This window comes from Labrus bergylta, chromosome 6, assembly GCF_963930695.1.
Source record: "Labrus bergylta chromosome 6, fLabBer1.1, whole genome shotgun sequence".
Taxonomy (NCBI): Eukaryota; Metazoa; Chordata; class Actinopteri; order Labriformes; family Labridae; genus Labrus; species Labrus bergylta.
In genome coordinates, this window is record NC_089200.1 from 32,657,565 (window position 1) to 32,675,405 (window position 17,841).

The following is a 17,841-nucleotide window of genomic DNA, read 5'->3' on the forward strand; positions in this document are numbered from 1 at the left end:
GACAACAACACAGCCAGCGGGACTCGAGTTTCTCCCTCATTGTAGACAGTCATGACTGAGAGACACATTTACACAGGACAGATTGGATTTATGATTTATTGATGTGGAACATGTCACACATTCTTCTTTTAAAGGTTTTATCTGTGATTTTTCACACTTAAATATAATAGAAATCAAGTATATCCTCTGAAAATAACTGTGAGTATTGACTGTCTACAATGGGTGTAACACCCGTGTCCCACTGTCTGTGATGCTTTCTGAGTTTTCAGAGTCCTACCTTCAGTTTGTTTACATCGCCGGGACGGCCGGCTGACTCCTCCCCTCACATATAAAAGTTGTTTAATTGAGGGACTAGAGAAAAGAAGAATAACATACTGTACTCACTGCTTAACTGTGTTTCTAGATCACGCTCATTTCAGGTAAATTTACATGCAGTGTGAAGATAAAGATCGCTAGCATTAGCATGCAAACCCACAATGCACAGCGAGTTGTTTTGGTTTCATGCTGGTGCTCAAGGGCGACATCTGCTGGATCAAAAAATCTAATATAAAGCCTTTAACAATGAAAGCACTGCCATATGTTTCAGGCGTATCATCAGTTTAAAAATAAACATAAAACATGGACTAACTAGCAGCTACTAAATTTGAACCAAAGTTAAACAAAAAATGTCAACCTGCTAGGTGTAAAATTGGAAAAATCAAGAGAGTGATTTCCTTTAATGAATTCATTCTTCTGCTCATCCTCTCTTTCCCTTAAATGAGAAATGCTTCCTCCATTATTGAACAAAGGGTTTCCCATTTGGTTCATTTCAGCTCCCCTGTCCTCACATCTCTTCCTCATATCTTTCTTTCTCCTCACTGGGAGGAGCTAAGATGTTAGAGAGAGGAGGCAGCAGACATGTCAGCATAATGAAAAGCACCCAGGGAATCATGACAGTCATTTAGACATTAGCAAACATCGCCTGGGGAGTGGGGACCATGGCAGTTTGTGAAGGTGGTCACCTTGGATCTATGGATCCAAAAAGGACTTTATGGCTCCAACATACTGACAGCAAGAGACAGTAAGTGTGGCAATGTTTCATTTCCTGCACCAGTGGTCCATTTCTATTAGCAAGTAAACCAGTGAAAACTGTGTGTGCATGCTTTCTCTCTCGCTCCCTGTGTAGACACAGCGGACAAATCGGAAGGACAAACATGATACAAAAACATCAAATCATAAACAGACTTTATCTTCAGGAATCAAAGCACAGCAGAGAAAATGTGCAGGAAAATCAAAAGGGATGCTATTTATCATTTATAAGAATCATCATTTATATACATAATCAAGTTTAAATTAGATGATCAATGTGTCTTCTTTCCTGATTGGCTTGTGCCGAATGGAAAGACTGAAGAGAAACCACAGCCACTCTCAGTCTGAGCAGCACAATTAGTTAACAATGGGCGCCGAATGGAAGCAAGCAGCACTTTGCGGCTCTACAGGGCGCTTTGTGGCACTACAGGGCGCTTTGTGACACTTCCGCCTTCTGTCTGAAAGCAGCTTGAGCAGGACACTGAAGCAGATCTGGAGTGCTTTAACTGAGATGCTTCCAAAAAAAAAATTCACATGCCCCGCCATCCATCCAAGTTGTTCTCAATTTTATGCTCCCAAAACAGCTCATTCTCCCCCCTTCCTACCACTTGGCCCACACACACACAAACACACACACAAACACACATATGCACACATTTGGGAGCCTCTAGGGGCAACCCTTCAGACAAACACAATTACACAATAATCCTATTATGGTGAGAGAGTGCTCTATCTCTTGCTCTCTTCGTCCGTCAATACTCCCTCCATCTCTGCTGCCCCTCCCTCCCCCCCCCCCCCTGCCTACATCCACTGTCAATGCCGGTCAATACGCCGTTATTGCTGCTCACTTTCATATTCTAATTCAAATAGGGTTTTCTGCAGCCATAAGCAAACACTTCCCAACAATAGCAGCAGAGAGCTTAACACTATGTCAGGCTCATTTTTGGGCACAAAAGACGGAGGCGACATGCTGTTCTCACTGCGCTACTGTACGTTTGGCACTGCTGCTGCTGCTCTCCCACTGTCCAGTCTGTCAATATTCTTTCATGGGTTTGTCTCTTTTCTCCTCCTGCTACCCTCCTCTTCATCCTCTGTCCAGCTCACCCCCCTCTACTCCTTCACTCGACTCTATCGGCCCACATACAAGGAATACTTCTATAATGAATAGCAAGTTTCATATTATCCTTTGTTCTGGTGAAGACCTTACAACTCAGAGTGGAGGGAGAGGAGAAAAAGTCTTCAGAGGTCAAAGCTCAATTTAAACATTTTATCGAAAGAAAGGTCAATTCAAATGTCTTCTGTGATTTGTTTAAGATGACCCTGCTGAAGTCCAGGTGGAACACATTGGTCTCACAAAACTCTTTATTTTGAGTTTTCTTTTGTCCTAAGATGTCGATACAGCACCCTGAAGGATGGCACCGCTGAACCTTACAGCCGCCTTACTTTGACTTGACAACATGTGAAACGTATGACAAACTCATCAAGTCAATAGATTTTGAAGTCATAAAACGTCATAGAACGTAACTGTTCTTAAAGGCTTATATGGAGCCATGACAGATATGTACTTTCATAGTACCCTGGTACAGTGACAATAAAGTTTATTCAGATTAAAGGTCAAATCAGTGAGATGTGTAGTGAGTGAAATGATAAAGGTATCTTACTATCTGATCAGACATTAAGGAAACATGCTATGTTGAAGTGCTGGCTTCTCTGACAACAATGCAGCAGTCAGTATGTCCTCCTTCTAACTTTAGATTCTGCTCCTGAATGATCTGGATTTGTTTGGACCAGAGAAGGTAGGCCTGCGCTTTTAAGACACCCCCCCCACACGGCTGTTTTGGATGGCCCTCGGTTTGTCAGATATGAGAGCAGTTATCAGGTCAAACCAAGAGAAGTGGTTCAGATAGAAGTGATTGTACCCGACCTAAAAAGCCTCTGCATGTTTCTAATAAGCTCCACGAGCAGAAACGTGCTCAAACTAGGATCAATATTGGAGATGCTTTTGAAAAATGGAGAGAGGTTAGAACACAGAAAGGTTTACAGACCCATGCAGAGCTGGATAAACACTGAAGCTTCAGTGTCCACCACATGGTGACCTGTGTGAGCATCTACTCTAGAGAGGGGGGGGGAGAGAGAGACAGCTCTCTACAATGTTCAGAATTTAGACTGCAGTACCCATTTTAAACACTAGGGGTCAGAGTTACATACTGCTCCTTTAAGCATGTATCTGGGACACTTTGTCGCTTTTGTACGGAACTGTGACCCCAAAACAAAGGCATAAACCAACTGTGACTTCTGTGTACGGTTACATCCCTAGAAAGCAAAGAAAGAAAGAAAAAACAACCACCAATCAGAAAGTCAACCCTATTTGAGAGAGATTAGGAAGCAGTGTGATACAGCAGGGGGACAGTTATGACAGCAGTTTTCATGTGTAGCCAGTCAGAAAAGGTAGAATCACTTTCCCACTGAGGCCTTCACTCGTCTATACTGCTTTACGTCCTCTAACCGTCCCTCTACAACCTGGGACATATTGCTAGGAAACAGTGACAAGTGTCTTCCTGAGGCTTGTTCTTCCAAGCCACTGCTGACTGATTAACTGGATGAAAAATGAATAGCTCAGACTGCAGCCTTGTACAAGCTGCTGTACTTTCAAGCCACAACATCAATAGGAACAGAGCAGTTTGTGGATTCTTTCATGTGGGTAATAAGGGACAGGCTGTGGGACAAAGATGGAGCCCAGGAGAGCAAAACACAACAACCCAGAGGTGTATATCAACATTTCATTAAGCCAACAGTTTCTACAAAACACACACACTGCCTCTTCAAACACACACTCACACACACACATTCAAGCAGATGTGAAGGAAATTAACTGTGGGGAATTTAGGGAGCTGTCCAAAATGATTGATGAGCAGTGATACAGGAGTTATTTATCAATCTGTCCAATTGTGGATATGAAATCATGAGCAACGTCATACCTGTGCAACGTTTTGACCTGGGGACATAGGTCACACTGACAGAATGTATGTGTTTATCTATGAAGCATTGTTAGGATCTCAGCTGAACCCACAGGTTAGTCTCACTTTTAAAGTCTGCCACAGAGGGCAACTCTCTCTCTCTCTCTCTCTCTCTCTCTCTCTCTCTCTCTGTTATGATTGGTAGTTTCAGTGTCTATCTGTCGTATAATGAAGTCCAGCCTCAGGATAGACAGACACAGACAAAACAGGCTTCTCTTCCAGTTTCTTAGTTAATATGGTGAGAAGTCTGAGATTTGTGACTGGAAGAGCTTGTAGCAAAAGTCAAAGCACTCAAGAAAGACGGCCCTTTTGTATTTTCTCAGACAGGACAAAGCTTTTCCAGAGCCACATAACAAACAGCTGATCTCAAAGACCGAGAGTGACTCCTCATTCTGAGCATATGTTTTAAATTAATGGGGAACTTGTGAATACTTGAAGATCCATATATCGATTGGCTGATCAATGATCAAATCAGATCGATAGAAAGTCAGAACATCAATGTATAGCAACAACTCCAAGACACACCTTTATTTTGAAATCTATTTCATGCACGTTCACCCAGAACTAAAGCTAAACCGATTAATCGGCCAGCGATATTATCCGCCGATATTAGCATATTTGGTGACCATATTGGTCGAGCCCTACACATCACTGCTATCAAGAAGACAATGGCAGGCAGCGGAGCTAACAAGGGTGATGAAGATAGGCTGAGACAGCATTTCCAACATGGAAACCGCCATCGATGGGACTCCAGCGCCCCCTGCAGGAACAGACGGGTGACGTCACTCAGGCTTCAGACATTAATACTATGATTGTATCCCATCAGACCAAGACCAGATACGACCAAGATGGCGGCGCGAGTGCATCGCGAGGCCCAGCGTCTCTCTCAGATTTGCAATTTTGCAGTAATTTTATTGTTCATTTTGGGTCTGTTCGTACGGAACAGCCTCGCCTTAACATCCTACACCCGACAGGAACTTTTGGATATTGGAATACACCACCCTGACGATCTAATCAACAATCTTCGACTCATCCCTGAGATCGCCAAAACACCCGAGGCTACGCACTCTACCCGGCCGGGCGGAAGTGCTCGCAGGCGGCGTCGAGACCGTAAACAAAGGCGGGGGAAGCGCGGAGGTACAAGAGCTAAGCTAAAGCTAACACCACACCGTCTCCCGTTACCCAGCATTTTCCTCGCTAATGTGCGGTCTTTGGTGAACAAAATGGACGAGTTACGACTTCGCATCATCCACAGCAAGAGAATTATGGACTGTAATGTCATGATCTTCACGGAAACATGGCTAAACAACGGAGTACCGGACGATGGTATCAAGCTAGCCGGTCGCCACACACACCGAGCAGACAGAACAGCAGAGGACTCCGGTAAGACCAGAGGAGGAGGGCTGTGCATTTATATTAACAAAGCTTGGTGTACAGACTCTGTCATTATTGGGAGACACTGCTCAGCTAACATTGAGTTTCTCATGGTTAAATGTAGACCTTTCTATCAGCCAAGGGAGCTCAGCTCCACTATTGTAACTGCAGCCTACATCCCCCCTGATGCCGATGCAAAAGCTGCTATGAAGGAACTTTACACCGCTATCAGTAAACAACAGACTGCTCACCCGGAGGCTGCATTTATAGTTGCAGGTGATTTTAATCACTCAAACTTAAAGACAGTGCTCCCTAAATTTCACCAGCATGTTTCCTGCAATACAAGAGGAAACAAAACTCTGGACCATGTTTACACAAACATCGCAGGAGCCTACACCACAACCCCCCTCCCCCACCTGGGACAGTCAGACCATCTTTCTTTGTTCCTCATCCCCAAGTACTCCCCACTCATCCAACGTGTGAAGCCATCAGTGACAACTATTAAAGTGTGGCCAGCGGGGACAGACTCTGTACTTCAGGACAAGTTCCATCACACAGACTGGAGTATGTTTGCTTCTCAGGCTACCTTGGGCTCTCACACAGACATTGACACCTACACTTCTTCTGTGCTGGATTATATCAACACCACCATCGACAGTGTTACAACATGGAAGCAGATCACCACGTACCCAAATCAGAAGCCATGGATGAACAAGGAGGTGCGTCTCCTGCTGAAGGCCCGCAACACCGCCTTCAGATCAGATGATGCAATGGCCTACAGCGTATCCAGGGCAAACCTGAGGAGGGGCATCATCAAGGCCAAGCACTGCTACAAGCTGAAGGTAGAGGAACACTTCTCCATCTCCGACCCCAGACGCATGTGGCAGGGCATCCAGGCCATCAGTGACTATAAACCCAGAAACTCCACCCCGATAACCACAGATGTCTCCTTCCTGAACGAGCTAAATCACTTTTATGCTCGTTTCGATAGAGACAACAGGGAGACACAGACCACGACCAGACCTCCTGCAGACAACCAGCCCCTCTCACTCACCTCCACAGACGTCCACGCTGCACTGAGCCGGATCAACGCTCGAAAGGCTGCTGGTCCAGACGGCACCCCCGGGCGCGTGCTTAGAGCATGTGCGGAGCAGCTCACTGGGGTTTTTACGGACATCTTCAACCTGTCCCTCGCCCAAGCAGCTGTGCCAGCATGCTTCAAAGCCTCCTCCGTTGTCCCAGTGCCGAAACACTCCAGCCCGACAGGCCTGAACGACTACCGCCCTGTGGCACTCACACCCATCATAATGAAGTGCTTTGAGCGACTGGTCCTAGCACACCTGAAAAACTGCCTCCCACCCACACTGGACCCATTCCAGTTTGCCTACCGCAGCAATAGGAGTACAGAGGATGCAGTCTCCACTGCGCTGCACTCTGTGCTCACACATCTGGACAATAACAACACATACGCACGAATGCTGTTTGTTGATTTTAGCTCAGCATTCAACTCTGTCATCCCCTCCAAGTTAAACACTAAACTCGGAGACCTGGGCTTCAACACCTCCCTCCGTCACTGGATAATGGACTTTCTGACCAACAGACCTCAGTATGTTAGGTCAGGACACACCTGCTCCACCACCATCACACTCAACACAGGCGTACCACAGGGCTGTGTGCTGAGCCCATTCCTCTACTCCCTCTTCACCCACGACTGCAGACCTGTACATGGATCGATACGGCGGTGATTGGCCTCATCAGCAACAACGATGACACGGCCTACAGGGAGGAGGTACAGCATCTGGCCGCCTGGTGTGCTGACAACAACCTGCTCCTCAACACCAGCAAGACGAAGGAGATCATCGTGGACTTCAGGAGAGAAAGAGGAAGCACGCACAACCCCATTCACATCAACGGGATGGCTGTTGAACGTGTCTCCAGCTTCAAGTTCCTGGGGACCCACATCACAGAGGACCTCTCCTGGTCCACTAACACCTCCAGTCTGGTTAAGAAGGCTCATCAAAGCCTCTTTTTCCTGAGGACACAGAAGAGACACCACCTGTCTTCAGCTGTATTGATGAACTTCTACCGCTGTGTGATCGAGAGCATCCTGACCAGCAGTGTCTCAGTCTGGTACGGAAACTGCTCTGTCACAGACCGTAAGGCGCTACAGCGGGTGGTAAAAACCGCCCAGCGCATCACAAGGTGTCCACTTCCTGCCATTGAGGATGTCCAAAGAAAACGCTGTCTGCGGCGAGCTCATGGCATCCTTAAAGACTCCTCCCACCCTGCCCACAGACTGTTTACCCTCCTGCCCTCCGGCAGGCGCTTCAGAAGCCTCCGGACCAGAACCAGCAGACTGAGGAACAGCTTTTTCCCCAGAGCTGTTTCTCTACTGAACTCTACCCCCTGAACTCTGAACTCTGTCTCTCTCTCTCTCTCCCTCTCTCTCTCCGCCCCCTGCTGACCCCCCCCCCCCCTTTCCCCTGCATATCACCTCACACCCATCATCCCCCCACCACTCCTCCTGGTCACACACACACATCTCTCATCCACCTGTATTATTGTATTATAGTATGTTCATATTATGTCCATATTCTTTATATTATCTGTAAACTAGTATAACATGCTCACTGCATCTTAATCTGTATATTATTAGTATAGCATGCTCACTGCACCTTAATCTGTATATTATTAGTATAGCATGCTCACTGCATCTTAATCTGTATATTATAATCCTAAGAATACACTTATTTTGTAGCATTACTTATTTATAGCATTTATTTATATTTATAGCATCCCATTAATCCAGCCATCCAGATATACCTAATAATTCACTTTTTTAATCTACATCTGTAAATTTTGTAATTACTGTACATAGCACAGACTCTTGCACTTTCTGCTTATTTGCACTTCTGGTGAGATGCCAAACCTCATTTCGTTACTCTATACTTGTATATGTGTAATGACAATAAAGTTGAATCTCATCTCATCTCATCTCATCTCATCCTATCTTGATGATCTTGTGATTTACATCATTATTTAAACACTAGCTGTAAATGTGATGGTCTGTGATCAGATTCTGTTAAATATAAAAAAATGTTAGAATTTACACAGCTGTGTTAATGTTGGCCAACACATTGTGCTGGATGTTTGTCTGTTGTGGTCAGTGCCTGAGCATCTATTGGTGCTCTTTGACGTCTGTCAAATCATTTCTTTGTTTTTGACCTTCGTCTGGGTTCATGTTATGCCATGCACCTTTTCCAGCTTTTGTCTCAGTGTGTTTGTCATTCAAAGTTGTTGTGTTTGCTTTTCACTATTGTTTCCGTGGTAAACTGCATTGTGAAGTAATCCCAAATTGTACTAACTGAAATATTTGTTCAGGCGGCTTAACTATCATTATCCTCCCATCTCCTTTGATAAATGGTTATATGGCGCATTTCTAGTCTTCTGACTACTCAGAGCTCTTTTACAACACAGGTCACACCAACACATTCACACACTGATGGTAGAGGCTGCTGCATTAATACACATTCATCACATTCATCAGCAGTCTTGCCCAAGGGCAAATCTGACAGCTGGGGATTGAACCCTCAACCTTCCGGCCTGTTGAGAGACAACGACTCTACCCACTGAGCCACAGCCGCCCTCATTCAGACCTCTCCAGGGATACAGCAGGGTGAGTCAGTCGGTGATATCAGGTATGTTTCAAAGCACAGGGCTGAGGAGAGAACAAAGTACTGATGGAGGCTTAGGTTTGGTGAAGCTATAGCACCAGGTAATCCACAGTCAGGTTGAAGACCTGGCCTCTCTTTGTCGCCCAGGAGTACACAGCACATGTGACAGATATGGCAGCAGCTTGGCGGCTCGAGCTCGGCCATATGAATATTTCAACCCACTTGCTGCTTTCTGTACAACATGTATGAGCTCAGTGCCCCACCCTACTGCTGGGATCAAATGTCAAGCTGGCAGCCAGACATGGAGACGACGTGCAGCGTGGAGCCGGCATGTGTGCCGGGAAACATTCTGTATGTCAACAACATTTCTCAGGATGATCTCGAGTTCAGCCCAGACTCTAAAGGAAGACTGATTTAAAAAGAAAACAACTGCCAGGTTCCTTTCATGATGCTGCATTCACTGACTTTAGTATTTATGTGAATAAATAGATAAAATATTTCCACAGCAACCAGAGCGTAAAGAGAGTTCCCATTAACAGCGTGTTTTAGGAGCTATTAATTAGTGGCCTTGTTTAACAACAATGCTGTGGGAGGAAATAAAAGCGGAGAAGTGTTCATAATTACTCGGCTCACAGTAGCTCAACAGACTGGAATGTATTGCACTACAACACATGCTGAGATGTGAGTTAGACGAGCAGCTGCAGTCAGACATATATGAAGCAGTCTGTCATATGGTCGACTTCTAAACATCAGATTCACTGAAGGGAGCGCTGAAAGGCTTTCTGCAAAACGACTGTACCTACCGAGGAGCATAAAACACAACATTCACAATAAATGTGATGTCACAGGAAAGACTCCAAGGTAATTACACACTGCTCGTAATGGATGTGAAAGCCATCCACATCAGAATCAACAGAGTTTTTGTTTTCAAACCAAAGATGCAAATAAGTGCACTGTGTGGAAAAAAAACCATAATGGCCCTGTTTGAGAGCTCGTTGTTGAACGCTTCCTCTTCCACCTTGATAGTTTGGCTGAACCCACATCTTTATGTGTCTTTTGTAAAGAGGCAAATAAGCTCAACATCACTGCTGGAGTGTGAGGACTGTTCCTGAATTATTATTATTATCTTAATTATTCATATGTATGTTTGGCCGTTATAGGAATCAAATGAATCATCTCTTTCCCTTTAAAGCCAGGTGTTGTGTCTGGTGATTGCTAATGATATCGTGGAGTTCAGCCATTGCTTCAATAGACTTGAGTCGAACATGAGGACATTTAAATATGAAGCAGATGTGATTTGTGTTGAGAGGAAACAAAGAGCAGCACATCGTCACATTGAACCAGAGTATTTAAAATCATTGATTCATAAAGTATTCTCAAGAAAATTGTTTTTCTTTTCTGCCAACAGACTTATTGATTTATTGAATAATCCTCTCATCACCATCTCTCACCAGTCACTGGAGAAATGGATCTATTAGCCTCATGGTCATGGACACGGTTAGGCTCACAGACCTGAAATAAAGGTGCTGAGTTTGGGTGCAACCAGGGTCTGAAATAAACACCCGCCAAGCACCAAATGCGGGTAGATTGTCCGTTTGGCGAGTAAATTTCCGAGGGCTATCTGCCACAGGGCGGGTAAATGTTTTATGTATAAACACTATGTTATGAGTATCATCTGGGCACTACTACCTGTAAAACAAATAAAGGCTAGCAAATGTGTTTCTTATCATTTCTCAATTTCCTGATGTGATCAAATGATCCAATCCGTGACTTAAATCTGTGATTGGATTCAACAGAACATAAGAAGTCAATTAAATGTGCATACGACACAAAAACACTATTTGTTATTTCGGCCAATCAAAAATATGCATGGTGGCCAGAGATTTTTTTCATCTACCCGCTGCTTTGGATGGTGAGTCCTAAAGTAAATTTCAGACCCTGGGTGCAACCAACCAGGGGACTCTAAATAAAGTAAAGCAGGGGGTCAGAAACAGTCTCTAGTATTATATCCCCTCTGACTGCACAAAACACACAATCTGTTCAATTTGTCTATTAGAGCCACAAGAACCCCTCCAGGGTGAAAATATCTCCTCAGCATGTGATGAACCTCAGCTCCCCCTGACGTGATAGGACTCGGACTAACACATGCAGGGATTTGTATAGTGCTCCAGGGCCCACGGGGCAGACCGGCACAAGTGATTTACATGAGGCCAGATGACCCATGCAACACAAATTTAACAGCCATCAATTATTAACCCGGCCTTATGAGCTTGCGTGCTGCAGGGGAGAAACTGCCATTGTCTATTACTCCAACAGCAGTGATGGTGGGGGGGGGGGCTGTGCATGTGGGTGCTTATGTCAGGCGGGACCACAAAGGCAAAACAAAAAAATTATAACTATGCTGAGAGGGGCCCACAAAGAATTTCTGGGGCATTGTGCTATACGGCCCTGCCAGCAGCTACAGAACAGCAGCAGTAGCTCAGTCTGTTGGGACTTTGGGGGGGAACTGGAGGGTTTGGAAGCTGGAGAGGTGCCAGTTCACTTACTAAGCACTGCTGGGGTGCCCTCGAGTAAGGCACTGAACCCCCACCAGTTCAGGAGCGCTCGCTGTGGGCAGCCGCTTCACTCTGACATCTCTCCTTTAGTGCATGTCCACAGGATCCTGTGTGTGTGTGTGTGTGTGTGTGTGTGTGTGTGTGTGTGTGTGTGTAGAAAAAAGAAAAGTCTTCATCATCTTTAACTTGTGTATTTCAATTCAAAACTGGACCTCGTTCATTTGTGCATCAACTCTCTCCACCTGAAACACAAAAATATGACTTCTTTCATTGGCTCCTGCTGTCTCCCGCATGGTGAGAACATGGCTTAAGGTGAGCGAGCATTCAGGAAACAAAAAACAAAAAAATCAGGTACAAATTAGCTGGAGGGAATTACTGATTCAGAACTGGTTGAGTTGAATGTTGTGAAATATTTAAATTTTCCAGTAAAGCCTGTTAATTTGAATTTAAAAGATCTGACAGGGGATTTTGTGTTGAAGGGTTTTTATTTTCTTCTACATACCAGAGAGCATCTCATAGGACACAGATGAGGGTACAGGTGTGGTGTGAGGAAGGTAACAGGGTGGTGCTGTACTCTGCTACATTCCCACAGCCTCCTCTCATGGGAGCGCCTCCATCCTTCACGAGGAGGAGAGGGATGCTGCGAGGGAGGATAACCTGGCTAGCCCGAGCATCAACACACACACACACACACACACACACACACACACACACACACACACACACACACACACACACACACACACATGGGTCCATAGGTGGGTGTGCTGCTAGCCATCCAGCTAGATGAACAGGTTAGCTGCATTCCAGCAAAGAGACGGCGATGTAGACCGACAGGTGCAACAGCATCACCATCCAGCCGTCCACAACCTCCTCCATCAACATCCGTCCACCTTGAAAAACTACACCGGCGAAACAATAACCCAGCCAACCAGCAGCAACACAACGAGCGGACAGGAAACGAGCTTACATTCAAAGACGTGTTTTTTCATTATAATATTGTTCAATCGTGAGGGGGGGGGGGGGGATAAGTGGCAAGCTAGCTAACAGTCGCTTCAACACGGCGACCAAACGAACCGCTGTTAGCCTCGTCGCTTCTTCATTTGAGAAAAAAAAAAGAGGTAACGATAAAAAAAAAAACACACCGAGCACAAAGAAACACACTCAAAGCGTGTTTTGTTTGACTTACCTCTCTGCCATCGTCCCGTAAATTCTTAAAATCCCTTTAGAATAAATCCCACAGCGTCTCCCATGTTGCCGAAATTGCGTTCGCCGCAGTCAACGAGTCACTCCTCCTAGACCGCTGCTAAGCAACCAGCAATGACGAGCAGCATTTCCGGTCGTTACCTACACAATAAGAGCTTCGCGGAATGGCGTTAATTTGTACATTATCTAATGCAGGGTAAACGCAAGTAAAAGGGTCTATCCCCACTTTATTTTGGTCTTCATATTGTATGCCACTCCTTTTTATTTGTTTGGGCTGTTTGCCTTATTTTATATAATAATTATAATAATAATAATAACTTTATTTATAAAGCACCTTTAAAAACAAATGTTTGACAGATAAAGCAAATATATAAAGTCAAAACAGCAACAGAACAATAACAACAGACAGGCTAAACAGAGAGTACAAAAATAATATCCATGCAAATAACAGGAGTAGAAGAGGTACAACAGGCAGGTATCAAGAGGCAGTTAATGCTATAAAACAATATAATGAAGGAAAAGTCAGCAAGATAAAGAGGTGGGAGACAACATAGGACAGTGGGATGGAGTAGTAAATCAGGAGAGAGTGAGGAATGACATGCGGTAAAGAAGCCACAGGTCGTCGGACCCAAACCCTGGCCACCCTTCTGGAGGACGATAGCCTCCATATATGGGGTACAACCTAACCACTAAGCCATCTGTACCCCATATACTCTCTTCTAGATCTCCTCTGATTCACACCATTGAGTGACAATATTATATAGTATGCTGCAGTTTTTGTCTTCCTAGGATGGCAAAGGGATGAGCTTCCCTTCTCTGTCTCTCATTGGCTAGTACACACTGATATGTAAGAGTCTCACATGTCACTGTTTATATCAGAGGCTGTTTATCCTTTGCTGGACGGGACATTTAAAAAAAACAGTATACCCACTTCTTCAGACACATTACAACACAGATTATCCTGATACTAGAAAACAAAACAGGGACCACTAAAATATTGAAGGAGATCTAGTTTATTGACAAAGTTATTGGGGAAGTCTTCAAACAAGATAGGAAATTGAATTAAAAACAGTTTTAAAAACAGTTTTCATTTTAAGGTAATTTACAATCTGCCTCGCAGTTCAAATGGTGCCATGGCAGCTTGGTTATACTGACCCGGCATTCTCTAGAATTACCCAGACATTAGGCTACTTGTATGCTAGAAGCTAGTCTTAAATAGAAGTGTTTCATCAGCCTATCACTGCACAGCATGCTTGTTGTAAGTAATATGAGCACAGTTTAAGATTGCAGTTCAGTCAGCAGAAGATACTTCTTTATTAATCTTTTTTCCCCCTTGTTGCCCAGGTTTGAAAAAAACAGATATTGCATCTCTTTTATTTTGGAGTTCATGTTGAAATGCTTCCTGTTGGAGTTTTGCTCCTTTAGTCCACCTTGAAGGGAAGCGCAGCGCTGCTTGTTTCAAATGCTGATGCCCTCATGTTGTATTAAAGGCACTGTCTGCCGTTCTTGTATAAAATATGACACAGAAATATTGTAGGTAAAATAATTGTATTATAAATCTAAAAGTATGTTGTATTTCTTCATCTGGCATTGCCCGTCATGCTCTGGGCAAGACTCCAATCTATCACACAGGGCTCCACAGACTCCTGTTCATAGCCTACTTTGGGACAGTTTGAAGGCTGCTCCTGAGACTGTGTTAGAGGAAACAATGGTAAATGGACTTAACGCTTTCTAGTCTTCTGACTACTCAAAGCTCTTTTACATCACAGGTCACACCTACACATTCACACACTGTTGGTCGAGGCTGCTGCCATAAAACTTCAAATAAAAGTCCATCCCAATTTTAAGGCTCGGCCCCTTGTACTAGCCTGGTGTTGCTGAATGTTTGGACAAATCAAGACAAAACATTTTTGGACAAGGGTGTCTCCCTTTCTCCCCCAGAGTGCAGCTGGTATGGACAGGCTGTCTTTCACCGTAAGATGAAATCAGTGATTTTTAATTCAAAAATGTTGTTGATATCTTAATTTTTGTACACAGTTAAATATTCCTTGGTGTGAATTAACAATGTCATTGTCTTTACCATATTTGCAGTGCACCTGTTGTGTTTGAAAATAATTAAAGGTCAGTCCCAAATAAAGAGCGGGTCATTTTATAGACTGAACTACATAAAAGCCTGGGCTATTAATAAATGTTTTACTGTAGGTCCATCAATAATCCCATTCATATGCCACTAATGAAGCAGCAGGAGCAACTTGGGGTTAAGAGTCTTGCCCAAGGACACATTGGACATGTTGCTGCAGGAGCTGGGTATCAAACCCCCAACCTTCTGGTTAAGAGATAATCTTCTCTACCACTGAGCCACAGTGGGAGCTTTCCTCAGACCCAACCAGGAATCACACAACCCAAAAAACATGTATGAATTCTGACACCATCTGCAAGCAAATCTAAATGTATTCATGTTTTACATTTTGCAAAAGTACATTACACCTGTAAAGTTAAAGGTCACTATGATGCATATTAAACTTCACCATGTGTCTCTAGTCTGTCTTCAAACCCCCCAATGATGAGAAAAGTCCATCCTCTCCGTCTTCTGCCTGCTCCACTTTTCAGAAAATGTGTGCTCAAACAGGCCGTTTGGAGATTTTCCCTTCATGACATCACAAAGGGCAGTAGCCCCTCCCCCAGGTGGGTGACACTCCCACAGCTAGGTGTTTGTTCTGCCCTCTGAGTCTGCCTTCTCACCATAAACAATAGGACATGGAGCGAGAAAGACCGAGACACACAAGTCCTTCCAGAGAGGGGGCGTGGTCAGACACAGCTGATTTACATATTTAAAGGTACAGACACAGAAACAGCCTGTTCTGAGCAGGGCTGAAATAGAGGGGTTTATAGACATGATCAAATACAGGATCAGAGTGGATTTAGAACAAGAAACTTCACACACATGTTTTGAGGAGCTCTGAGACTGATTTAAACTGAAGAAGAGGAGGATATGTCACCTTTAAAACGTCTCACCACCAAAGAATTGGCAGTTGCCGTTTGAAATCGCTCCATGAAATCATATAGATTCATGATGTAGATTTCACTACAGCCACTAATCTGGACTGTTTCCTGTCACACAGCTTTTGGAGCGATCTTTCCCAGAGCTGTTTAAAGAACTTCTCACCCAGATTCCTCCCAAATGCTTGTGCTCTCTTGTATGCCTGAATGTGACTTATTTATGAAGCTCATGAATTAGTCCCATTCTGATGTTAAAGACAGCTGAAGGGTCAGGTGGTTATGCAGGACCTTAAAGGTGGACCCAGGTTGCAGCTGCTTGGTTCACGTCCACTCTAAGATGTACACTTCTTGCAGGTAAAATAACCTTTTGTTTAGCGGACAATGGACTTTTGTTGTGTTGGCACCAGAAACTTGATCGTGCATTCCTTTGTCAAATCTGAGCTGCCCATTGGGAGAAGTGGTTCAAAGTGAAGGAAATAGAAGGACGGCGAGAGGTGTGGTCTGAACTGATATATGAAGGTGTGCAGAGAGGTCGTCTTTCATGCAGACCGACATTAAACGTCTTTACAGTTCCTCTTTTACAAAGTGTTCCTATTTCCCCCATCAGGGAAAAGCAACCTATCCAGCTGTGTGCACCTGCAGAGCCTCCACTCATCAAGCCACTGCAATACATCCCAAACACTTCAGTCTTTACTGGATTCATGTGTTTACATATGGTACTAATATTAGCTCCAAATCATGCTCAATTTAAAGGTTGTCCTACTCCTGCTGGATTGAATGTCTGCTCTCCAGGTCCAGCGTCGGGCCTCTCCGAGCAGCCTGTTTGTCCTCCTCCTCTCACCTCTGTATATGTCACACATCATGATCATAATCCTGCATCTGAGTCAAGACAACTCCATTCAGAGGAGTATGTAATGTATAGGAGTCTCCTCCACATATGGAGCACCTCCTCTGCTCCTCAGTTTCATAAATCTGCGATCCTTTAACTTAATAATTCATAACTTCACCCATCAGATGCACAGACTCATTGCTACAGGGAAATGATGTAGGGAACATTTTCCTTCAGATGATCAAGATAAATATTAAACCTATTTACATGTAAATCATTGACGTGCAGTACACGTGTTGATGAAACCACGCAGCCTCTATCATCGGTTCTTTCAGGGACCCCCCCCCCGGATCCTTGTTTTTGTTTGTTCATTTCGTTTTAAAGATAAAGTCCAACATTTTCCTGGTTGTCTTGTTCTGGGACATTGTGTCTTAGCTTTTTCCTTCTTTCCTATGCAGCAAGTTTGACCTTTTTTTTGGGGGGGGGGTTGTGATCAACAAGCACAGGGCAGAATTCCCTGCTGTGTGTCACATGTGACCTATACACTGTGTCTATTTGCAACCTGATGTTTGAGCTTAAACAACCCGTCCCACAGCCAGTGGATTTCAACATGCCGGGCTAGTCTTCTCTGTGGATCGTTCTTGTCTTCTTCTTTCGTCACATCACAAAGATCTAAAAGGAACCTGGATTCCATTTGTGGTGATGTGTTTCCCTCAGATGCTTCCTGTTGTAATGTTTCAGTGTTTCATTGTGCTGATGTAAGAACTGAGATCTGACACGTTAAGGGACTCAGCATTACATGGCAGCTGATTCTTTCCTGCGACAACACTCTGAGTCAGAGTCAACATTTGGCTTCAGGTTCACACAGCTGTGCTTTCTGCTCTTAATGTTTTCATCGAACTTTGACCCTGTTTGCACCTGTCTGATCCAACATGATTCACTGAGCTTTGAGGCTGAGGGTTGTTGGTTGATCTTTGCACAGACTGAATATTAACCCTGATTTATAAAAGTGCAGAAATCAAGGGCAGCCATTGATGCTCATGCTTATCAATTCAATTAAAATACATGATCCTCATATTATAAATGGATCAATAACATATGAGCCTAAACAAATAAAC

The 17,841-nt window shown here is 44.2% G+C and overlaps 1 protein-coding gene across 1 annotated transcript in view; it reads right to left on the bottom strand.

Annotated features, from left to right (window-relative positions):
- The window catches only part of arhgap39 (Rho GTPase activating protein 39), a 79,449-nt gene extending 66,438 nt beyond the window's left edge, over positions 1-13,011 (bottom strand). The window contains exon 1 of the mRNA XM_020655936.3: positions 12,878-13,011. Within this exon, the coding sequence (XP_020511592.2) occupies positions 12,878-12,888 (11 nt within the window). The 5' untranslated portion in view covers positions 12,889-13,011. The remainder of the gene's footprint in view (positions 1-12,877) is intronic.
- Between the last annotated feature and the right edge of the window lie 4,830 nt (positions 13,012-17,841).